This window comes from Suncus etruscus, chromosome 5 (genome assembly GCF_024139225.1).
Source record: "Suncus etruscus isolate mSunEtr1 chromosome 5, mSunEtr1.pri.cur, whole genome shotgun sequence".
NCBI classification, from domain to species: Eukaryota; Metazoa; Chordata; class Mammalia; order Eulipotyphla; family Soricidae; genus Suncus; species Suncus etruscus.
In genome coordinates this window covers 21034446-21059254 of record NC_064852.1, presented here as the reverse complement: position 1 = coordinate 21059254, position 24809 = coordinate 21034446, and the positions used below count along the sequence as shown (strand labels likewise).

Sequence of the window (24809 nt, the reverse complement as noted above, 5' to 3'; positions counted from 1 at the left end):
CTCCCGCGGCGGTGGGGGGCCCTCAGTGCCAGCACCCCACCCGTAGCCAGCTCCCGGCTCCCTCGCACAGGCGAGTTGGAGCCCCTCACAGCCCCACTTCTGAGCGGCCAATCCCTGCTGGCTCCCCCTACCCCCGCACCAGCCTGGTGACATCTGGGGCCCCTGCGCTGCCTGGGGAGGCTGGGGAGGAGGCTGGTCTGGTGACCAATGAGGACACAGGGCAGGACCGGGCTGGCCCAACTCTGTGCAGGGTCCCCCCCAACCCCCCACCTAGCAGAAAGAAGCCTGGGAGGGGCACGTGGGACCGCCTGGGTTCCGGAGTTGGGGAGGTGGCGGTTGAGGGGGGCAGGACCCCCGCTGCGGAGAAGTTGTGTGCTGGGCAGGGGGGACACCTACCTTCAGCTGCTGCCTCCTGTGGCCCCAGCCCGGCCCGGCCCGGGTCCCTCCACCTGGCAGGGGCTCGCCAGCCCGCGTGCCCGCCCCGCAATCCAGCACTGGCCGCCCGCAGCTGCTCCGAGAATGCAGCAAACGGAGTGGGAGCCTTTGGGGTGGGGAGGGCGCAGGAGGAGAAGGAGATAGGGGCAGGAGGAGGAGGAGGAGAAGGAGGGGGAGGAGGAGGAGGAGGAAGAGGAGAAGGAGTGGGGGCAGAGGCTCGGTAGAGGCTCAGCTGCAGGCAGCCCCGCACGCTCTGGCTCTCCCTCCCGCTCCCTCCCAGGCCCTGGTGCTGAGCATCTAAATGAAGAGTCCGGATGCAGACGGACATTCAGGCAGCGCCCGCGCAGGGATGAATAACCGCCTTTGATTCGGGAGCCCAAGGCGCTGCCAGCTCCCAGCCCGGCTTTACAAACAGCGGGCGTGTTGGTGCCAGCGGAATGCGCGGCGCGGCCCCGGCTGGGCTCGGGGTGTCGGTACAGGACAGACTTTTGATGACTCACTGCGATGCAAACAAAGATGGCAGAAATACTGTACGGGACGCGGGAAGCTGCGGGCCTGGCCGCCGCAACCAGACAGCCTGGCAACTGATCTGCGGCTTTGCATATGAATCACCCCGCAAACACCGCCCGCCCGCCCTCCAGGGCTGCCCAGCGTCAAAGCATTTCAACTATTCCAAACAGTCTGCTGCTGGCAGGCGGGGCCCGCCAGGGGACAGACAGGGACAGGGCAGGGGAGCCTGGGAGGGGAGGGTGGATGGAGGGGAAATGAGGGTACAGGCAGGCCCTCTGCATCCTGCCCAGCAAACAGGGCGATTCACCCCCTTCCTGGGGTCCCATCAGGTGCAAGACCCTGTGGTCAGACCCCAGGAGTGGCTGGGCCTCCAAACATTTCCTTCAGAAGGGCACTTTGTTCTGTGGTCACTATGGGCCTGGCCCAGTGTGGGTCATGGCCTCCTCCTCTCCGCCAGGACACCTCTTTGCGGCTGGACCACAGGGCTGCAGGCAGCTTCTGGGAGTTAGGATGTCAGTGGGAGTCCAGGGGAGGTAAAAGTGTCTGGTGGGGGACCTAGGGTAGATGAAAGTGTTGATGTGTGCCCAGAAGAGGTGAGGATCCTGGGGGGAGTGAAAGTGCCCAGAGGGGGATGTGAGGTGAGGTGAGTGGGAGGTGAGGATGCCCAGGGAAAGGTCAGGATGTCTGGGAAAGAGAGGGCATCCAGGGGGAAGGTATCTGGAAGGAAGGGAATAGTGTCTGTTGGTGGGTACCCAGGGGGAAGTTAGGATGTTGATAAAGTGCTCAGGGGAGTTAAGGACGCCAGAGGGAGAAGAAGGTATTGATGGGTGCCCAGGGGAGGTGCAGGTACCTAAGGGCTGCCCTGTGACCCTGAGTGGAGGCTGGAGCAGGGGAAGCCAGAAGTAGGTTCCTGCTACCCTGGGAAACACCACCTGACCCTCCTAGGCATTGCTCTCGTGCCCAGAAACTGGTGTTTTGGAGGGATTTTCTCCAGACACAGAAGTCCCCAGTATAGGACACAAACCACAGGCTGCATAGGAGCAAGTGCTGCAGCTAGGTGTAGGGAAGCTGAGGCAGGCCAGCTGGGAATGCTCCCTGCTGTGCCTGGCCCTGTTAACTTGGGCACAGAGAAGTGTACAGTATGAGAGATATCTGCCCAGCGCTGGTCATGTGACCAGGGGCCTGACAGGCACTAATAGTGGCTGAGGTGGGACCCCCCACAACTCTCTCCATGGCCCACAAGTGCTCCTTGGGAGCCTCCTGAGAGCTGAAGGACCCTGGGGGGGCTAGGACCCCATTTTCTGTGACTGCCCTCACACACAGAAGCTGCTGACCCCCCCCCCCAGATGGTCGGGGCCAGGCCGGGCCAGCTGGCACCTGCTGCTGTGTCCTCAGGCCACCTGTGGCCACTCTACTGCCCTGGCTGCCAGGTCCGGCTGGGCTGGTGTTGGGTCGCTTTCTCAGAAGCCTCTGCCGACAGACTCGGACAAAGCTGGGTTTGAGCAGAAAAGCAGTGATTTGAGCTCGAGTTACACACCAGAGGACAGTTGGGCACCAGGAACCTGCCCCTTCCCTAAGCTCTGCCCCTGCCCAGCCTCCCCCACCAGCTCCCCAGAGCAGGGCCTACCCTGTCATCCCCTACCTGCTCTAAGTGGACAAAGGAACCTCACCTCAGGCCACACCGGGGTGCCCTGGCCAGGGTCCCCCCCTGATTCCTAATTCCTCCTCTGGGGTCCCCCCCCTGTGTAAGCCCACATGGACATGGGGTACAGTCCTGTGAACAAGAAGGTCTGAGCCCAAGAGTTGCACATACAGGGCTGTAGACACAATACAACGGGGAGAGCATTTGCCTTGGACACAGCTGACCTGGGTTTGATCCCTGGCATCCCAAGGGGTCCCCCAAACATGTTAGGAGTGATTTTTGGGCACAGAGCTAGGAGGAGCCCTGAACACCACTGGGTGTGGCTCTAAAACAAAACAAAAAAAACAAACAAAAGAAAAACAATCAAGCAAAAAAAAGCAGTACAATGTACATCAGAGATAAACTAGTTAGGGGTTCAGGCATCGCCCAACTGGGGAGCAGAAGCTCTAGCTGGTACTGGGCTGTGCTAAAGGATTCCCATGGCAGCCTGAGGTCAGGAGTGCCTCATAGCACCCCCATAGCACAGATGTACCCACAAAGGCACCCAGGGTGCCCTGAAGCCCCAGCCCAGCTCAGCATCCAGCACAGCACAGATATGGAGTCTGGGCTTTGGCAGACGCAGTCCTGGCCCCCTGCACAGCTCCAACCTGACCTGGCAGGCTCAGTGCACATAGTACCCACAAAGAGCTTCCATAAATGGGGATGGGGTGGGAGAGACAAGAGGACACTGGGGTGGTGGCCAGGTGCCTGTGATGGGGACTCTAACGTGCATTTAACTCAGGGCTGCCCCAAGCAGGTGGGCAGAGCCCCATCCACTGTTCCTGAGAGTAGATATGGGACTGGTGGAACAGAGGGGCAGGTTAGAATGGACACCCTGGGTCAGTTTCCCTTATGGCCTCCTGGCGCCCCCAGCCTAAGGTAGGCCAGTAGGAAGCAGGTGCCAGAGTCAGTGGCCAGGAGCAGCTGTATAATCCAGTGGGACTGGCTGGGAGCCACAGTGGGAGCTGTGGGCAGGGCCTGAAAATTCCAGGGTGCTGCTGGGTCCTACCCACAGGGACTGGCCCACCCTAACATTCCTGGATAGAGATGGGTCCCCAAGACCATGCAGCCTTGCTTCTGGGCCTGTAGGGACAGTGCTGCTGTGGCTCCTTTGGGGGACACAGACCATAGTCCACCAGGCCCTGAGCTGGCTGGGAGGGGGGCAACCCCGCAAGCACAGACCCAGGGATGCTGGGATAAGGCGGGGGTGGGTGGACCAGCACAGAGCACTCAGGGACTGGTACTCCCATGTTAATATTCATCCTCACTCATTTGCATCACTGCCATAAATAGTCGAGGTACGACACTCGCTCCTGCATCTCTAATTATGCCGAAAATCTCATGTAAATCAGACAGACACAGAAACACTAAATCAGCGCCGGGGTGAGGGTTCCATAGAGGCGGCCCAGACACCCGCCCCTGACACTTCCAGGAAAGAGGACAGCTGGGCACCTGCCCTTGCAGGAGCAGCTCAGCGCTCCCCAGCCTCCCCCCTCAGGCCAGCACATGGCAGCCTCTGAGGAAACATAGCATTTGGCTCTGAGTAGAGCCCTTCTTCTGGTGCCCACTTCACGGTGGGCACAGAAGGAGCATGAGAGGGGCTGTCAGGCCTGCAAAGCACCCAAACAGATTCCAGAACCCCCTAGCTTGCCACTAAACTTCCTCAAGTGTGCCAGAGGGCCCTGTGGCCTGCACCCCACTTCCTCACACACCTCCTAACACATTGTCCTGTTCCAGGACAACCAAGAACTTTCTGCTATGGGAGCCTGGGCTGGGGCAACCCTTAGCCCTGAGGACACAAGGCAGAGGTCCCTCAGGGTGTGGCTGAGGGCTGCCCCTGTGCCTCCCAGAGACAGGTGTATGCTGCCTGGCACCATGCCCAGGCCTAATTCTAAACCCATTTACTAGAAATCCCACAAATTAAAGGAAATCCGGGTAATGCAGGGCAGGGAGTTGCGTGAGCTACATACATGGTGAGACAGAGATGGGGTTAAACAGAGACAGAATGAGACAGAGGCGGGCCACAGTGACTGCAGAAAAGGCAAGGACAGGGGCACACACATACAAAAATATACAAACAGGCACACAAACAGGCACACACACACACTGCAGAAAGTGAAGGCCTTCACCTAGAAAAGGCAGGTGACAGGCCAGAACACCCCAATGCCCCACACCGGTATCCTACAGTCACAGTCTCCTTCCCACCTGCCTACAAACACAGAAAGGTCCTGGGCCTCAAGATCACAGCATGGTGAGACCCCAAGGGCCAACCTGTAGGATGACGGAGCCTGGGACCATTCAGGAGATGCTACCACTCACTTCCTGCCTGTCCTCTGTCACCTCCACTCACTTCCTGCTCAGGCTATGGCAGGGAAACTTATCCTTTTCTTTCTTTCCTTATCCCCACTCCGAATTCAGATAAAGGAAAGGGATCTAAAGGAAAGGGAAAGGTCAGCAACACAGTGCCCCTCACAGTATTCCTGAGAATGCTCTTCTCTAGCAACTTCGGCCCATGCTTTGCTCTGCCCTGCCTGCTGCCAAGCCTGGTGTTTCTCCCCTGGTGATACAACATGGCCTTGTGCTTACTGGGGTTTAGCTTTGGAAAAATCAGCCTGGGGCTGAAGTGACAGCACAGCAGAGAGGGCACTTGCCTTATATGCGGCCGACCCAGGTTTCATCCCCAAGCCCCAACAGGAGTGATCCCTGAGTAGAGCCAGGAATAACCCCTGAGCGTGTGACCCCTGCCCCCAAAATCAGTCTCACAGGCCTCCAATATTCAACAGCAGCAGCAACTAAAATGAAACTGATGTGGGGTCTGGAGTGACAGCATGTATGGCTAGGCCAGTGCAGACAATCCTTGACTATGATCCCAGCAGGCAGAGCCTGGCCCATCCTTCTCCACAGTGAGGGCTGGTGGGTTAGCCATACCATGAGGGCACCCCTGGTCAAGAGTCGGGGATGGAAGGATACCCCAGACTGAGAGCTGAGACAGGAGGGAGGTGGCAGTGAGTCGTACTGTCCCTGACAGTCCATGCGGGCATCTACAGGTCCTGCGAGCAGTATTGGGCCTGGTGCATGGCGCAGACTTGAACATCAACCCCAATCCCTGAGGACCCTTTAGCAGGTTTCCTGCTTCCGCCATGCCTGTGACTTTCGGCAACACTCAGGACTTTGTCCTTTTGGGTGAGAAAACTTCAGAATTGATAATTCTCATGGTTACCTGAATCTGAAGCAAAAGTTTGGCCACCACAGCCACCACACCATGATCCTGAGCCCACTCTGAGGAGGAAAAGCCTCTCCTGAGAAGTCAGAGATTTCCACACACAGGCCCCAAAGTCACACAACCAAAGGGGCACAGACTCTGCAAGTTGGGTTAAAGACGCAACTCGTCATCCCCTTAAGCTAGAACTGATTCCGGCCTCCATCCCCAGCATTGAAAGGGCCCCAAACATTGCTGGGGGGTATGCCCCCCCACCCTCGTCCAAACATAAACCACTTTGCTGGCTTTTCTCTGTTCAGAAGCCAAAAGCATGAAGCGTTCTGAGCACAGCGCCTCTGAACTCTGGGGCTCCTCACGCCTGCAGCCTGACAAGCTGCCGTTACTTTCACATTATGCACAAGATTCTAAAAAAACATAAAATTATATAGTCAACTCTCCTGAATAATTCCGACACTGATCTCAAAATTAATGTGGTCGATTTCTGCTTCTGGGGATTGGGTGTCGGGGATTCTGGCTGCCGCTTTCAAACCCCCAGCTGACACACCAAACGTCTATCAGCAAAGATGCTCACCACATAAGCCCAAGCCAGGGCGACTGGACAGCAGGTACCAGGTTCACCCAGCATCCTACTCGGTCCTTCATTGAAGTAACCCCTGAGAATAGCTGTGAACCAACAATAACAAAAGCAAGTGAAAAAACAGGCTGGGGGAGACAGGAACAGGAACCTGTATATACAGTGACTATCGGGGAGGATCCCTGAGCAGGGTGAAGGGAAGAGAGAGGGAGGGAGGGAGGGAGAGAGGGAGGGAGGGAGGGAGGGAGGGAGGGAGGGAGGGAGGGAGGGAGGGAGGGAGGGAAGGGAGGAAGGAAGGAAGGAAGGAAGGAAGGAAGGAAGGAAGGAAGGAAGGAAGGAAGGAAGGAAGGAAGGAAGGAAGGAAGGGGAGGAAGGAAGGAAGGAAGGAAGGAAGGAAGGAAGGAAGGAAGGAAGGAAGGAAGGAAGGAAGGAAGGAAGGGGAGGAAGGAAGGAAGGGGAGGAAGGAAGGAAGGGGAGGAAGGGGAGGAAAGAAGGAAGGGGAGGAAGGAAGGGGAGAAAGGAAGGAAAAGAGGAAGGAAGGAAGGAAAGAAAGAAGGAAGAAGGAAGAAAGGAAGGAAGGGGAGGAAGGAAAAGAGAAAGGAAGGGATAGGGAGAAGGAAGGAAGAAGGGAAGGAGGAAGGAAGAGAGAAGGGAGGAAGGCTGGAGGATGGAGGAGAATGGGAAGGAAAGAAGGACTGAAACTCGGGTCAAAGCCATAGCACAGCATGGAGGTCACTTGCTTTGGTAACAGCCCACCCAGGTTCTATCCCTGCACCCCATATGGTCCCCTGAGCCCATGAGAAGTAATTCCTGAGTGAACCCCTGAGTACCACTGGGTGTGGCCCAAAGGCAAAAAAAAAAAAAAAAAAAAAAAGCCCTCTTCAAAATAATGTTTCATGGGATAGAAGAGTGGGTAAGGTGCTCGTGTGTCGTACAGCTGACCCAAGTTCGATTCTCTGTATACCTCTTTCCCAGGCCTGCCAGGAGTGATCCCTAAGCACCACCAGATATGATCCCAAATCAAAACAACATCATCATTATCATCATCATCACCATTACCATCACCACCATCATCATCTGAAGCAAAGACTCATGCTCCAATCCCAAGGGATTGAGGAGATGAGGGCCTGGGAGCAAATGCTGACACAGGAAATAATCCACACAAAGTTGAAGGAAATGGTACAGGTCCAGGAAAATTCCACTACAGGCTTTCTGCTCCTAACAGTAAGGCCAGCAGGCAGATAGCTCAGTTGTGGAAAATCAAAACTGCACATAGTTTTTCCTGAAACCCGGTGTCTTTATTGGGAAGTGAGAGACCATGCCCTGGAGATGAAGAATAGGTAGGTTAAGGGATCCAAAAGGTGCTTCAATCTAAAGGTCTGAAGACCAGTTATTCCATCATCATTATCAATCTAAGGGAGTCAAGTTTAACAGAAAATAAATGTGTTTTTCTTTTGGTTTTTGGGTCACACCCGGCAGTGCTCAGGGGTTACTCCTGGCTCTGCACTCAAAAATGGCCCCTGGTAGGCATGGGGGACCATATGGGATGCCAGGATTAGAACCACTGTCCTTCTGCATGCAAGGCAAACACCCTACCTCCATGCTATCTTCGGCAACAGAAAATAAATAAAATTGTACAAAGATCCACGGATGTCAAATAAAATATAATAATAGTAATACTATGTATAGAAGGAAAGTTTAACAGAAAAAAATAGAGGAAAAAAAGCAAATTGTGGGGTCAGAGTGATAGTACAGGGGGGCAAGCATTTGCCTTGCATGTGGCTGACCCATTTGATCTCCAGCATCAGGGGTCTCAAACTCAATTTACCTGGTGGCCACAGTAGGCAAAGTCGGGGTGATCCTTGAGTGCAAACATTGGGGGGGCTGACCCAAACAACTAAAACAAAACAAAACAAAAAAAGATTCCTCTAGGGCAGGGCCACAAAATGTTGTACAGAAGGCCGTTTGCAGCCCATGGGCCGCGAGTTTGAGACCCCTGCTAGGGTCTTCTGACCCTGCCAGGAGTGACTCCTGGGTGCAGAGCCAGGAGTAATTCCTGAGCACCGCTGGCTGTAGCCCCCCTAAAAAAACAAAAATAAACAAAAACAACAAAATTGCAAATCGTACAAATGATCCATTAATATCAAATAAAGCAGACTCAGCAAAGGAGCCATCAGAGGCGGCTGGCTCATTGACTGAGGGCAACCCTCAAGACATCCTCCAGCACACAGCAAACCCAGTGGTCTAGGTTCACACCAGGACACAGCAGAGGGATGGATGTTCAGGCCCACACACAACCAGGCTACAGCGCTGGTGGGAACCAAGCCAAGGATGGTCTAAGATAAGGTGCAGCTCAGCACCGCAGAGTCAAGATAGAAACAAGAACAGAAACAGAACAGGGAAAGCGCTGAGCCCCAGGGTACAATGAGATACTTCCTGGGGCCTGAGAGATAGCATGGAAGTAAGGCGTTTACCTTGTGTGCAGAAGGATGGTGGTTCGAATCCCGGCATCCCATATGGTCCCCAGAACCTGCCAGGAGTAACCCCTGGGTGCTGCTGGGTGTGACCCAAAAAACAAAACAGCAACAACAAGAAAGATACTTCTTAGAAGGAGAACCGAAGGAGGCAAAACTCACGGCTTCCAACTGGGGGGAGCCGTAATGAGAGGGAGAGATCTACAGGGAAGGCATGGACCAGGCCCAAGGGGGTTAAGCAATGGTCTAAGCCAGGGGTCTCTAACTCGTGGCCCACGGGCCGTTTGTGGCCCTCCATACAACATTTTGTGGCCCTGCCCTAGAGGAATCTTTTTTTGTTTTGTTTTGTTTTAGTTGTTTGGGTCACACACCCCAATGTTCAAGGCTTACTACTGACTTTGCACTCAAGGATCACCCCGACTTTGCCTCCTGTGGCCACCAGGTAAATTATTTTTTTTTTGTTTTGTTTTTTGGGCCACACCCAGCGGTGTTCAGGGGTTACTCCTGACTGTCTGCTCAGAAATAGCTCCTGGCAGGCACGGGGGACCATATGGGACACCGGGATTCGAACCAACCACCTTTGGTCCTGGATCGGCTACTTGCAAGGCAAACGCCGCTGTGCTATCTCTCCAGGCCCCCCCAGGTAAATTGAGTTTGAGATCCCTGAGAGCTTACTAAGCTCTCATCTCAAGAACAGTGGGGGGGGGGGGGGAACGACAAAAGAAACTCAAAGCAAGCAGAAGGCAGGAAATAAGAGTGAAGATCGATATAATTGAAAATAGAAAACAACGGGGGGTGGGGGAAATCAATGAAACAAAGAGCTGGTTCACTGCAGTGATCAATGACTCTGACGACATTTCATGAGACTGAAAGAGAAGGAGAAAGAGGCAGATTACAGAGGCCAGAGAGAACACATAGCAGGGAAAGCATTTGCCTTGCATGCAGCCAACCCAGGTTCAATCCCCAGCATCCCTGAGCCTGCCAGGTGTGAGACAAGAGCCCCACTGTGTGCAGCTCAAAAACAAAACCAAAAATCATTTACCAGTAGGAACTAGTCAGAGAAAGGAGTAAAATGCCATGACTGCTGATCCCCAGGGTCCCCCCAAACATCAAGAAACTCAATGAGCTCATCCCAGGGACAGCCATACACCCAGGGCAGCCCTAGCTGCCTTCTCCACAAGTCATGGCGTGGCCACTCATCCACTGCATCCCATAGAAATGAGGCTGCTAGGGAACAAGAAATGGAGGGTGAGAAATAGAGGTTCAGGTCAGGGTACTTCCTGACCAGGTCACTTCTTTTTTTTGTTTTGTTTTTGTTTTTGTTTTTTGGGTCACACCCAGCATTGCTCAGGGGTTACTTACTCCTGGCTCTATGCTCAGAAATCGCTCCTAGCAGGCTTGAGGGACCATACGGGACGCTGGGATTCAAACCCGATGACCTTCTGCATGAAAGGCAAATAATGCCTTACCTCCATGCTATCTCTCCGGCCCCCAGGTCACTTCTTAATTGGATCATTTTCCAGTCAGGCCACTTCCTGACAGGGTCATGACCTAACCAAGCCACTTCCTGACAAGGACACAATCTGACCAGGCCACTTCCTGACAAGGACACAATCTGACCAGGCCACTTCCTGACAGGGTCACTTTTCTGTTAGACCACTTCCTGACCTGTGCCACTTCCCAACCTATGCCATTTCCTGACAGGATCACTTTCCTGTTAGGCCTTTCCTGACCTGTGTCACTTCCTAACCTGGGCCAACTCCTGACTGGGTCACTTCCTAACCTGAGTCACTTCCTGATGGGGTTACTTCCTGACCAGGATCACTTCCTGACTGGGTCCTGACTATGTCCTGACCTAAGTCACTCTCTGACTGGGTCCTAACCTGACTGGGTCACTTCCTGACTGGGTCCTGGCCTGGGCCACTTCCTAACAGGCTCACTTCTGGTGATGGCTGCCCTCCGCCCCAGGACCTGTTTTCCCAGTGCATTTGATGCAGCATGAACAGGCTGAACCACCTTACATTGGGGGCACAGTCCAGTGCTCAGAACCATGAGGTGCTAGGGATGGAGACAGGCTAACTTTCCAGAGATGCAAAAGAGGCCGCCTGAGAGTGACCAGCCCCAAGGAACAATGCCAGCAATAGGCCCTAGACAGACTCATCCCTGCCCCAGAGCCCAAGGACAGTCTGTCTGGATTGACTCCCCTGTCATTCCCCTGCCCAGGAGTCCAGCACTACTTCTTCAGTTTGCAGTGGAGACAGAGCAGAGGTCCCCAAGCATGCCTGGGGCAGCTTCTGGCCCCACCCAGTTGCCACTTGGAGCAGGGACACAGCTGAGTCCCCCTGCCCAAGACAAGCTCCCAGGGCCTGCATGTGGTCTCCTCGAAGTTTGCTCTCAAAGGCAGCCACGCTTGCTCTGCACATGAGAGCCCAAATCGGAGGGGCAACCTCTGATCACAGCTGGGTGAGGCCTGAAATCAAGCCACAACCAGCCACTGGTGCAAAGGAGGCTGCTCTGAAGTCAGGAACCCTTTCCCCTCCCTTCCTGATTTGAATCAGGAAATGTCAGGGAGGCCCCTTCACCTCTGGCTCACCATCCTGGGAAGTCGCCCCTTCCCAGATCCACCCAGGAGCCTCACACCAGACTATCCAGTTGTGGACAGCTGTGGGCAGCTGAGGAAGCCCCTATGGATGGGCCCCCTCCACTATTGGGAACAGCTGGGAAGAGAGAGAGAGAGAGAGAGGAGAGAGAGAGGAGAGAGAGAGAGAGAGAGAGAGAGAGAGAGAGAGAGAGAGAGAGACAGAGAGAGACAGAGAGAGAGAGAGAGAGAGAGAGAGAGAGAGTCAGTGCTACTGGCTTTGTGCTAAGGGACTCCTCCCTGTGTGTGTGTGTGTGTGTGTGTGTGTGTGTGTGTGTGTGTCAGTGCTACTAGCTTTGTGCTAAGGGACTCCTCCCTGGCAGTGCTCCTGGCTCCATGCTCAAGATTCACTCTGTGGCATTTGTCCTGACTCTGCTCAGAGGTCACTCTGTGGCAATACTCCTGGCTCTATGCTTGGGGATCACTCCCTGGGAGTGCTTCTGGCTCTATTTCTCAGGGTTGCTCTCAGGCAGTGTTCCTGGCTCCAGGTTCAGGGGTCGATCTGTGGCAATGCTCCTGGCTCTGTGCTCAGGGTTTGTTCCTGGCATTGCTCCTGGCTTTGTGTTCAGAGGCCACTCCCTAGTGGTGCTCCTGGCTGTGTGCTCAGGAGTCGCTCCTAGGCAGTGCTTCCTTCTGACTCTGTGCTCAGGGTAACTCCCTGGCAGTGCAAGGATAACTTATCTCCAGCACATGAAGCAGTGTTCACTCCTGCACATTCGTTGTCTGATGACTCCCTTCTGCAGTGGTCCCTCAGGACTCCCTGCCCTCTGCAGCCTCCTCTGAGGACTTGGGGCTTCTATGAAGGGGCAGTGATTGTGGATGTTTACTTAGAACCTGAGTCCATCCCTTGGCTTGTGGGGGTTGCTTGTGGGTCTAAGATTCCCAGAATTTAAAGCAGTGCCCGAGAAAGCACTCAGACTCGAAAAGCACTTCTTACCATGGGAAAGCCTAGGAAAAACCATGGTGGTGAGTGATGCCAGGTTGTGCCAAGTCTCCAAGATCCTGAGAAAGTGGAAGCCACTGCCCGGGGACCAAGGAGAGAGTGGATCTTCCCGGCGGGCTGGTGGGATCCTAGGGTCTTCTGTGGTGCCCAGGTGAAAATTGCCAATGCATGGCCACAGCACAAGACAAGGCTTCTAACTGGTAGCAGTGAGATCCATGGGGAGAAGAGGGCTTAGAAGGAGTCCCTAGAGCAAACTCACCAACCACTCCATTGCTCTGTCTCAAGTGCTCTCCAAATCATGTGAGGAAACTGAGCCACATAGTCTAGTAATGAGAATTCACCGAGTAACTTGATTCGTTAGTGGCTTTCAAAACTAGAAATTTCAACCTGTCCAGAGCACAAATGCAGTAAGAAAAAGAAAAAGAGACATTTTTGTTTGAGAGGAAAGTCAGCAGTATTTACTTTTTTTGTTTTGTTTTGTTTTGGGGTTATACCTGGCAGTGCTCAGGGGTTACTCCTAGCTTTGTGCTCAGAAGTCTCTCCTGGCAGGCTCAGGGGACCATATGGGATGCTGGGATTCAAGCCAGGGTCCGTCCTGTGTTGGCTGCGTGCAAGGCAAATGCCTTACCACTGTGCTATTGCTCTGGCCCCTGGGAAAGTATTTAAAACCTTTCAATGCCTAAGACAAAACTTTCCTGAAATCAAAATTCTTTTTTTTGGGGGGGCGGGGGAGGCCACACCCGGCAGTGCTCAGGGGTTACTCGTTACTCCTGGCTATCTTCTTAGAAATAGCTCCTGCCAGGCACAGAGGACCATATGGGACGCCGGGATTCGAACCAGTCACCTTAGGTCCTGGATTGGCTGCTTGCAAGGCAAGCACTACTGTGCTATCTCTCCAGCCCCCTGAAATAAAAATTCTAAGGAAAAACAAACAACAAACAAACTTGGTTGGTTAGAGGGAAAGTAAATAGAAAGTCTTAGGTGAACCTATATCTATATAACATATATAGAAGTATATATAATTATTCTCATTAAGGAAAGGGATCAAGGGGTCAGAGAGATAGCATGGAAGGCATTTGCTTTGCATGCAGAAGGACGGTGGTTCAAATCCCAGCATCCTATATGGTCCCCCGAGCCTGCCAGGAGCGATTTCTGAGCATCGAGCCAGGAGGAACCCCTGAATGCTGCCGGGTGTGACCCAAAAACAAAAACAAAATAGGAACGGGATCAATTCCGGCCAGTGTGGTAAGGTTTGTGATGAGCAATGTCACGTAATCAGAGTTATTTGACCTTCGTAGCAAGCATGTAGATCATAATACAGCAGTCTCAGAGCCCACGGGAACCCTCAAGATCATTCTGTTCTGGTTCATTCTGGGTATTTTAGGAAATCGTCTGTCACAATGCTGGACAAAGCTCCTTGAGGTTATCTGTAATAATGCTTTAATTGTGTGCTACAGTGTTGCTCGATGCCCTGTCCATGGAGTCCATGGGAGAAGACTGACACACTCTGGAACAGTCTTGCCCTGGAACCCAAGATAAAACTGCAGCAGTGATGGGGTGGGGTAGGGGGGATGAATCCTTGAAAACTGTGGAGCAAGATTTTCTGCAGGGTGCAGAATGAATTGCTGAGGATGACGTTCAAAAATGGTAAACAGGGGCCGGAGAGACAGCATGAAGGTAAGGCATTTGCCTTGCATGCAGAAGGACGGTGGTTTGAATCCCCGAATCCCATATGGTCCCCCGAGCCTGCCAGGAGCGATTTCTGAGGGTAGAGCCAGGAGTAACCCCTGAGCGCTGCCAGGTGTGACCCAAAAACCAAAACCAAAAAAAAAGGGAAACTGTATCTTACATAACAGAACTAAACAATTGTTTCTCTCCCTTGATGGGCACCTGTAGTGGGTTATTTGTTACATGTTTCATGGTGATGGTGTTTGCAGGAACCCAAAATCAATCCTTTCTTTCTGTAACAAGTCAATAGGAACTAATTATATTACTTTGCCTTTGCCTGGAGTGATAGTATAGCAGAGAGGGTGCTTGCCTTGCATGCAGCCAACCTGGGTTTGATTTCCAACATCCTATATGATCTGAGCTCACCAGGAGTAATCCCTGAATGTAAATGAAGCCTCATAGCCCAATCCTGGGGGCATTGGAAATACTGGTCTGGAAGCAATGTCAACATAGGAAATAATCCACACAGGTTAGAGAGATAAAACAGGTACAGGAACTTCCACCACAAGCAATCTGCTAGCAGGCAAAAGGGCACTGGCAGGCAGAGAGGTAAGCTGTGGGCCAAAACCGTAAGTCTCTCTGAGTAGAGGTCTTTATTGGGAAGAGTAGGACCATCCCCACTGATGGAAAACAGGTAGGGGTATCAAGAGGTTCTTCCCACCAAGGTGGGACAAGCACATGCAAAGAAGAAATATCCTGAATAATAATAATTGAAAAACAGTTACTCCAATACTTAAGCACAGAACCTAGAGTAAATCCTGAGCAGTGCTAGGTGTGATCCCAAAACAAACAAATAAAATAAGGTACAGTGAGTGGGTAAACAGACTGGCATGCAACAGACCCGGGTTCTATCCCCAGCACTACATAGGGTCTCCCCATCCCCACCCCAACATCACATCAAGGTCCCTTGAGCCTGCCAAGAGTGATTCCTAAGAGACAAGAGAGATAGCACAATGGGTAAAGCATTTGCTTTGTACATGCAGGACCAGGTTCAATCTCTGGCTTTCCATAGAGTCCCTTGAACCTGCCAGGAATGATTTCTGAGGGCATAACCAGGAGTAACCCAAGCACTAGTGGGCATCTCCAAAAACGAAAACATAAAGAAAATAACCAGGAGCTGGAGTGATGGTACAGTGGTAAGGGTGCCTGCCTTGCATACAGCCAACCTGGGTTCCATACCTGGCACCTCATATAGTCCCTAAGAACCACCAGGAGTTATTCCTGAGTGCAGAGCCAGGAGTAACCCCTGAGAATTGCCAAGTGTGACCCAAAAAAAAGGAGACCAGACAAGTGGCCAGTGAATGCAAGGTCCCCAGTGGTACGTTCCACCAGGTCCCATGAGACCACTGAGTTTGCAATGGGCAGCTGTGATGGGTGCTTGGGGGCTGGGAAAGAGGTGGGTGAGCAGGGTGGGCCCAGAAGTCAGGGTGAATATCTGGGGGAGAAGGAAGGGGCTACACCATTAAGCCAGCCTCACAAGCCCCAGTACTCTTTGTTCTAGTTCCAGGAAATCCCTCCTGGGCCTGTTCTCTACCCCCTGTCCCACACAATCACGATCTAGGGACCAACCCCTCCTCAGGATGGACTTTCTCTGTCCCAGTCACCATCCTTCTGTGTGGTCCCAGGTATGGAATCTGGGGCCTCAGGTGTGAGGGGCTCAGCCATTCCCCAGCCCCTAACAGTAAGTCCCCAAAAACTGAATGCCAGAGTGTATCCACTGAGTATGGTCAGAGGGAGTCCACTGAGTGAGTCCACTAAGGAAATCCACTGGTGGAGTCCACTAAGCATATCCACTTAGCGAAGCAAGTCCACTGAGCAAGCTCACTGAGCATGTCAACTGAGGGAGTCCTCTGAGGGAGACCACTGAGCAAGTCACTGAGCAAGACCACTGAGATCTCGTCCACTGAGAGAGTCCACTAAAGGAGCCCATTAATTGAGACACTGAGTCCCCTAAGGAGTCTAAGCATGTCCACTGAGGAATTCCACTGAGCATGTATGAGGGCATCACTGAGGAAGTCCACTGAAAATCCTCTGAGTGAGTTCACTGAGAGAGTCCACTGAGAATACACTGAGGGAGGCCACTGAGCAAGTCCATTAAAGAAGTCCACGAGTGTCCACTGAGGGAGTCCACTGAGGAAGTCAGAGGGAGTCCACTGAGCAAGTCCACTAAAGGAATCCACTGAGGGAGTCCACTGAGCATGTATGCTTTGTGAGTGAGTCCGCTGAGGGAACCCACTGAGATAGTCCATTGAGGGAGTCCACTAAGCGAGCAACTGAGCAAGTCCACTAAGGGAGTCTTTTGAGGGAGTTCACTAGGATGTCCACTGAGGGAGTCTACTGAGCAAGTCACTGAGCAAGTCCACTGAAGGAACTGACTGAGTATATCCACTAAAGAGTCTACTGAGGGAATCCTTTGAGGGAGTCATTGAGTGTGTCTACTGAGGGAGTCACTGAGTTAGTCCACTAGTGTGTCCACTGGGTGAGTCAATGAACGAGTCACTGATCTCAGTGTCCACTGCTGTGCCCAGACTCCCCATACATGAGGTGGTCTGATGGTAGCATCAAGCACTGCTAAGAGATGCATTTACCTCACTTGATGCTGGACCCCTGTGGGTCCTGGTCCTGCTTAAGGGACTCTGACCTGCACTGAGGCACAGAAGACACAGATGTGCATGTGTGTGAGCGTGAGTATGCATGTGGGTGCATTCTTGTGCTTGTGTGTATACATATGCATCTGTGTGCATGTGGGCACATGTGTGTGGTCTCTTTTTGGGGGGCCACACCCGGTGACGCTCAGGGGTTACTCCTGGCTCTGCACTAAGAAATCGCTCCTGGTTTGGGGGACCATATAGGATGCCAGGGGATTGAACCACAGTCCGTCCTAGGTCAGCCACGTGCAAGGCAAATGCCCTACCACTGCACCAACACTCCGGCCCCAGTGTATGTGTGGTCTTATACACTGCCAACAGCCTCTCCCTCTAAAGCCCTGGTGCCGTGGTCTGATCCCTTCAGCCCAGAGCAGTTTGGCTGACGACGAAGCTGGTTCTGCTGGGCCAGAGTCTAAAATCAGAGTTCAATAGCCAGCATTCAGACACACACACCTCTCACATCCTTTTATATTTTACACACAAATACACAAATACATCTCACAAACATACACACACTCAAAAAGATATACACTTCACACACACAAATAACACTCACACTCACATATACACATACGTACATTATATACTACATTCAAATATACTAACACACAAATACATAATCAGACACAATACACTCACATAGTCATCCATATATGCATTCACACATACATGCACTCATACAAGCATGTAACTTCATACAAAATGCATGTGTGCAAATATGTATACTCATGCATCCATAACATACTCAGGTGCAAATGCACACTCACACATGTATGCATTCTCACACACAGACACACCATTCTCTTGCCATAGGAAGAGGCATTTTTTTTCCAATAAATTTCTGTGGGGGGCACAGTGTGGATGGCAGTGTGGCCAGCAATGTAAACGATAGTATGGGTGGCAGTGTGAACTACAGTGTGGACAGCAGATGTAGAAACTGACAGAAAGTGGCCTGTGGCCTGTACCAGGCTAAGAACACCTGGCCCAAGGTGACTAAGGAGAAGCCAGAAAGCATCCAGGTTTGGGTGGAATTCATCTTTGGAGTGGGCTGATTCCTCCCGAGAAGGTTCTAAGGTTCTTTAGTCTTTCACAGCTACGGGACCCTTACAAAGCCCAAATTTCAAAATTAAAACCAAAATCAAACCTGTGTCCTGACATGCAGGGGTAGGGGCGAGGAGGGGTTGATGAGGCTCTTCCTTGCCAGCTCACCCACCCCCCTTCCTCATTCCTTCAGCCCTTCTTTCCTTCTTTTTCTGTCTGACTGTCTTCCCCTTCCCTCCAACTCTGGATCATATCCAGCAGTGCTTGGAGGCAGATGCAGTGCTAGGGTCCAGCCCAAATCACCAGCACACAGAGCCTACAGTCAAGATAGGAGCAACAGGACAAGGGGTGGGCCCTTGCCTGGCATGGTAGCCAAACTGGGTTTAGTTCCTGCCATCCTGGGGGGCAGGCATCCAGAGATGTCCCGGGAGTGAACCCTGAGAAGGACTAGGCGTGACCTCCAAATGAACAAGAAGGGCCTGTGCTTAGCTTGGCTCAGCAAGGCTATTGGGGACTGGTCTTCTAGGAAATATTCTTGGTTCTGCAAGCCCGTGAGGCAGACAGTGGCTGGTGGCCACCCTGGGTAGTGGGGCAGTGGCTGAGGGTCCCCACAGAGCTGCCTCTTCCTCTTCCTCTACCTGTTCCATCCTTCCCAAAGAAACCCAGATCCCATTTGTCCAGTCTGCCCCTTTCATAGTACTGTGGGCTCTGAGTCAAGCCAGGCAGAACCCCTCCACCCCAGACCCCCACCTTGCAGGACCAAGGACAAGAAGAGGCTCCAAGGGTTCCAGAAGGGGGTGGGAAAGAACCAAAACTCGCTCAGCAGGGTATAGGGGCTGCAGGGCACCTGCTTGGACAGACTCAGGCCCTAGTACCGCATATGGCCCCAGTAGCAGGCATGGAAGGGGCTGTGCCGCCCCCTATCCCACTGGACATGGCTCCACTAAAAGTCGGGGGGTGGGGGGGAGACCAAGGTCCAGGTGATAGCAGTGGCTGAGGCCAAGCCTGGTGGCCACCATGGAGCTGACATGTCCCTGGGCCCTTCATGCTCAGGGCCCCAGGGAGATGACAGGACGCAGCCCGATTCTGATTCCCACGGTCTGTCTGTGGCAGTTACAGTCTCTGAGACACTCGCCACCCATGGTGAGTAAGGAAGCCCTATCTGGTCATGACAGCCACAGCAAGATGGCCACTACCTGACCCGCCCTGGTCTTCTCTCTCTCTCTCTCTCTCTCTCTCTCCTCTCCCCCTCCCTCCCTCCCTCCCTCCCTCCCTCCTTCCCTTTCTCCCTCTCCTTCTCCCTCTCCCTCTTCCTCTCCCATTGCTCTGGCCCCATAGCACAGCCCTTAAGTAAGGGACCACATTGCCTGCATAGAAAAATGAGACGTCGGGGCCAGAGAGATAGCATGGAGGTAAGGCATTTGCCTTTCACGCAGGACAGTAGTTCGAATCCCAGCATCCCATATGGTCCCCTGTGCCTGCCAGGGGCAATTTCTGAGCATAGAGCCAGGAGTAACCCCTGTGTGCTGCTGGGTGTGACCCCCCCCCAAAAAAAAAAAAGAAAGAAAAAGGAAAAATGAGGCTTCACAGAGGATACACTGGGGGTCACAGTGATACAAGGACCCGGAAGAGTCAGGTGAGAGGGGTGAGGGGGTGTCTCACAGGTCCCAGTGTCCACCTAGGATATCCTGAGATGCATGTGGAGACAGTCGTTTGTGTGAGCGAGTTGGGGCCACCCGGGGGCATATGTATATTCAGAAATTTACATCTGTGTGTTCACAAAATAAAAAAAAAAAAATAGGGGCCAGAGTGACTGCAGAGTAACTGCACAGCGTGAAAGGCACTTGCCTTGTACTTAGCTAACCGGGTTTGTACCTTGGCATCCCATATGGTTCCCCAAGCACCACCAGGAGTGATTCCTGAGTATAGAACCAGGAGTAACCTCTGAGCATTACTGGGTCTGGCCCCCAAACAAAAAACTGAAGTTAGGGGCCAGGTAAAGCACTTGCCTTACATAGAGATGACCCATGGTGCTCCCCAACCCAGGTTCAAACCCAGCACTGCAAAGGGTCCCTGAGCCCCAGAAGAAGTGATCCCTGAGCAGAGCCAGGAGTAAGCCCTGGGCACTGCCAGTACAGCCTAAAAAAATAAAATAAAATAGAGAAATGAGGGTTCGGAGAGATAGCACAGCGGCGTTTGCCTTGCAAGCAGCTGATCCAGGACCAAAGGTGGTTGGTTCGAATCCAGATGTCCCATATGGTCCCCCGTGCCTGCCAGGAGCTATTTCTGAGCAGACAGCCAGGAGTAACCCCTGAGCACCGCCAGGTGTGGCCCAAAAACCAAAAAAAAAAAAAAAAAAAAAAAAGAAATGAGACTTTTGTAAAAGGGCTCAAAGACAATAGAAGAAGCATAAAAATCCAGAATAACTAAGCATTTGATGAAAATGCACCGGAGGGGGAGGGAGGAGAATCCAAGGGGCTGACCAGAATCCTCAGAGAAAACTAGGGGAGGGCAATGTCAGCCACTCAGGACTGAGACCCCTGAGATGGGGTCGCAGATGGGCACATCTGAACAAGGAGGTTTCAGGGTCCAGGCACACTTGTGGCCACTAATTCCCCTCCAACTTGCTCAGAACACTCATACCCAGAACATTAGCTGGGAGAGCCATACACAGCCTGAAGCAAAGACCTCTGAGAGCCATGAAGAGTGTGGAGCCCCAGCTCAGGGCTACAAGAGCTCATGAAAGTCAGGGGCCTGCAAAATGCCCCCTGAATATCCCTGAAGCCAGTCCCCAAACCCCACCTGAGAGGCCATGCCCTAAGTAGCCACGCCCACAAGATCATCCCTGAAACCCAGGGCCATTCCTCTTTAGCATCAGGCCCCCAAGCCATCACACCTAATACCCAGAGACAGCCACACCCCTGCAATCCCAGAAGTAGACCCTAAAACCCCAGAGCCACGCCCCTAGCCCTAGAGCCTTGCTCTGCATTGCCACGCCCCCAAGTGCCACATCCCAGCCCCAGAGCCACATCCAAAAGCTCCAGGGTCCCCAAATGGCCACTCCATCAGAAACCCTTGGGCTGGCCCTCTCTCACTAACTCACTTGATTCGGGTCACACCTGGTGGGGCAGGGAGATACAGGGGCACCAGGATGGAAACCAAGCTCAGCCCCACACTTATCCTTGCCCTGGGTGTAGGGATCCAGGGACCAGCACCACTTGTCCAGGTGAGAACCCCCTTATAAGTCAGACCCCCATAGCCACTTCTGGTGTTCCAGGACTGATGGAGCCATGGACAGCAAAACGCAGCCTCTGTTGTAGAACCTTCCAGAACCAGGAAGGGCAAGGGAATCACTTCTGCAGAAAGAAGCCTAACCCAGCAGAACCTAAGATTCCCCCAGATACCCAGCAGAGGGGCTGGGGTGTGTGAGTATCTGGGCATCCCAGTGAACCCAGAGGCAAGGTGGATGGGACAGCCCAGCAGGGTCTCCCCAGGGCTTCCTCCCTCCCTAGCTACAGCCTGGCCAGGAGACACATCATGGGGCATCTGGGCACAGCATGTGGGCACAAACAAACGAATCTGCTGATGGGATTCCTGGAAGTCAACGTCTGTAACGCAATCCCAGCTGCAGGCCTGGTGCCAGCCTCCCGGCCTGCGGCTACAGCCAGGGGGACGGTGACTAAAGGCAGGCCCGCCTAGAAGCCGGCAAGGGCTGCATGAGGTACCTGTGCAGCTGTGTCTGGAAACAGTGGGGTACCATGTGCCTGTGTACCCAACTGCACCACCCAGGGCAGTCCCTGGAGTCTGAAAAATCCAGCCCTGAGAGCTCAGGCTACCAGGAGTCAGACACCCGGGGCCACCCACATGGGTGAACAGCTCAACTCACTGAGGCCACCCAGGGGCCCCCAAGCCCAGTCCTCAGTGTTGAGCCAGTCATGCAGGGTCTGTCCCTCATCCCTTCTGCTCCCTTCCTCCCAAAATGAAAAGCAGTAGGAGTCCCCGACTCCTCATTGGGGACTCCCCTTTCACAGTGGGACCTGGATGACTCCTAGCCCCAGGACAAGCCTGTGTGGGCACTGTAGGACTTTAGATCTGACTGTTAAGTGTGACCTGCCTGCTCCAGGCCAGGAGGTCTGTCTGAGGAGCCCAGAGGACAGAGCACCAGGGACAGCTTAAGACCGAGAGCACAGAAAGACACAGTGCCCCACCCCCCCACCCCTGAGATTGGGATTTTCCCTCAAGTCCCCCCTGAGATCAGAAGTTCCCCCATCTCTCCCCAGAGACTAGGAAATGTCCCCTCAGGCCCCCGAGATAGGAACTCTCGTCCCCTCAGCCCAGACCCCGGTGACCAGTTGTCCAGCACAACTCCAACCTTCCAGATAGGACTCTAGTGACCCACTTCCCCAAACAGTGCTCTCTCGGGAAGAACCATCATGGGTGGCCTCAGTGGGGTCATGACTGCCCGCTGCACCCCCACTCCCACCCTGGACCAGCAGCTCCAATGCCCAAAGTATTATTTCCAAGCACAGTACACCTCCAGGGTCCCTACACTGATACCTCAATATTAACTGGGAGGCCTGGGGCCAGGTATGAATAGGAGCCAGAGGAGTGAGGGGCAAAGGATAACCAGGTAACCACTGGGCAGCCAGAGAAGCCCCACCCCTTACTGCCAGGCTTCCTGCTATCAAGGGTTCAAAACTAAACTAGGCAACAGTGAACCTGAATCTAGGCTAGAGAGAGAGCACAGGGCTTAAGGCACTGATCTGCCACACCACTGACCTAGGTTCGAACCTGGCTCTGTACAAGAACCCCCTCATGTCCTGCCAGGAGTGACCCCCAGCTCAGAGCCAAGAGTAAGCTAAGAGCACCACTGGGTGTGGTTGCAAAACTAAACAAAACCTGGTTATCTCAAACCTGTTTCCGGCTATCCTGACTGACATGAGAACAGACTATCAGGAACCCTCCTAGTGGGGTCCCCCTCCCTGCCAATCTTAGTATGGGGGGGCACACTGCACAACAAAGGACAGCTGAGCAGTCCTCGGAACAGGGGTCACAGCAAAGGAAACTGAATCTGGTAGAGATGAGGCAGGAGCAACCCCAGTACACACCCTTGGTGGCCTTCCACCTCTCTGTGTGTCTTCCTCAAAGCTTGCCCTGACCCCTTGAGAGCCAGAGGGAGAACACAGCAGAGAAGACATTTGCCTTGCACATGGCTGACCCGATTCAATCCCCAGCATCCCATTTGGTTCCCTAAGCCTGCCAGCAATGATTCTGAGCACAGAGCCAGGAGTAACCTTGAGTACCACCAGGTGTGGCACCACTATGCCCCCCCACCAAAAAAAGCACACCTTGCCCCTCTGGAAGACAGTGGTTGGAACAGGGGCCCCAGCTCCCACTCTGCTCCACTAGTCTGGGGCTGATGGGCACTGCCTATCCTGCAGACCTGGAGACTAATGGGCTTTATAGAACTCCTAACTTTACCACGTCGGCCAGAGGCTTTGAACTCCAACTCAGTGTGCCTAAAGAGAGGGCTGTGGACCCCTAGACAGAGAGATGGCAGGGTCCCGCCATCGGGACTAGTAGGGGTTGGCCTGCCCCTTGCCCATGGGAATGGCTGAATGGATGGTCAAGTTGAAATACCTGCATCCCCACAGCGGCCAAGTCTATGCTGTGTTGGAGTCCGTCCAGGGACCACCTCAAACACTGGGCCATGCAGGGCCCAGGATTTCCCCCAAGGTCACTGGTGCCAGGCCCGGGCATAGACGCAGACCTTGGCGAGCATCACAGACCAGTGGGCAATGGGGCTGGCTCTGGCTCAGGCCCTGCTGCCCAGCGTCCTCCAAGCAGACCTACAGACCAACCCTGGCAAGGGAGGGGTGGGCTGCAGGCCTTGGGGTGGGGGCGGAGGAAGCAGCTTCCGGAGCAGCGGGCAATTTGCATAATATTCTTTGCAGTTAATATCAGTCTCTGATAATGATCTGGCGCGGGGCGCTGAGGCGGCTGTTACAACACTCAGTAATCATATTTTAAATTATGTTTCCCTTTATAGAAAGGTGTTGCAAAAACACACAGACACGAAATCTGGCAGTGCCGCCCGCTGCCAGCCACCTGACCAGCTTCCCAGCCACTTGGCGCTTGGCACCGAGGTACTGGCCAGCCTGTCTCCCACCCTGGGCCCCACTCCGAAGGACACAGGCCAGTATGGGCAGAGAAGTTTAGGGGCACCTATTGCCCACTGGTGCTGGGCAGGCCACAAGGGGAGCTAAGAATATGCAAAGCAATGTTCCCCAGCAGCACCTAGGCTGGGGGGCATCATTCCTCTGAGCACACTCCACAGCCTGGAGATCCCAAGGCAAGTGACAAGTGAGAGCTATTTGAGAGCTGAATCCCCGTCCCCTCAGGGTGACAGTGAGGGGCAGAGGCTTGGGACCACAAAGGGAATGGTAGGGCATATATGAGGGGTATATTCCCTGGCCCCAGAAGGGAGCGCCACCCAGATTCATTCCTCTCTCTTTCAGGGCCAGGGGCGACCACTCAACCTCTATTTTCTTAAAAGCTTTTTTTTTTCTTTTTTTATTAAAAAAATCCAATTATAGCAAGAATCTCTCAGCAGGGGTCAGTGTGGAATAAGAATAGCCAAAGTTAATGGACATGACATGGGCAAGATTAATGCCTAAAGGGTTTCCAAAGTTGTATGATGCAGATTTCATTAACATTTTAATTGTAATGTATCTTTTTAATCTTCCCTCACCCTAATGGTTTTATATCCAAAAAGAAAAAAAAAAAGGAAGAAAAGATGCTGAGGCAACAAAAAGTATCACTACACCAAATGTAACAAAGGCGCTTTGCAGAGCCACGGGAAGAGATTAAATGAGCAAACCTCAGCGAACAGCTTCACTTTTTGCAGCCCAGAAACC

At 53.2% G+C, this 24809-nt stretch overlaps 1 protein-coding gene across 2 annotated transcripts in view; it reads right to left on the bottom strand.

The window, feature by feature from the left end:
- NACC2 (NACC family member 2) overlaps positions 1 to 24809 on the bottom strand; it is a 48818-nt gene that overhangs the window by 20646 nt on the left and 3363 nt on the right. Inside the window, exon 1 of one of the 2 annotated variants that reach the window (XM_049773637.1) lies at positions 397 to 1003. The exons of the other annotated variant lie outside the window; for it this stretch is intronic. Coding sequence (XP_049629594.1) covers positions 397 to 763 — 367 coding nt within the window. The 5' untranslated portion in view covers positions 764 to 1003. Of the gene's footprint in view, positions 1 to 396; positions 1004 to 24809 lie in introns of those variants that run through there. 2 annotated transcript variants of the gene reach the window in all.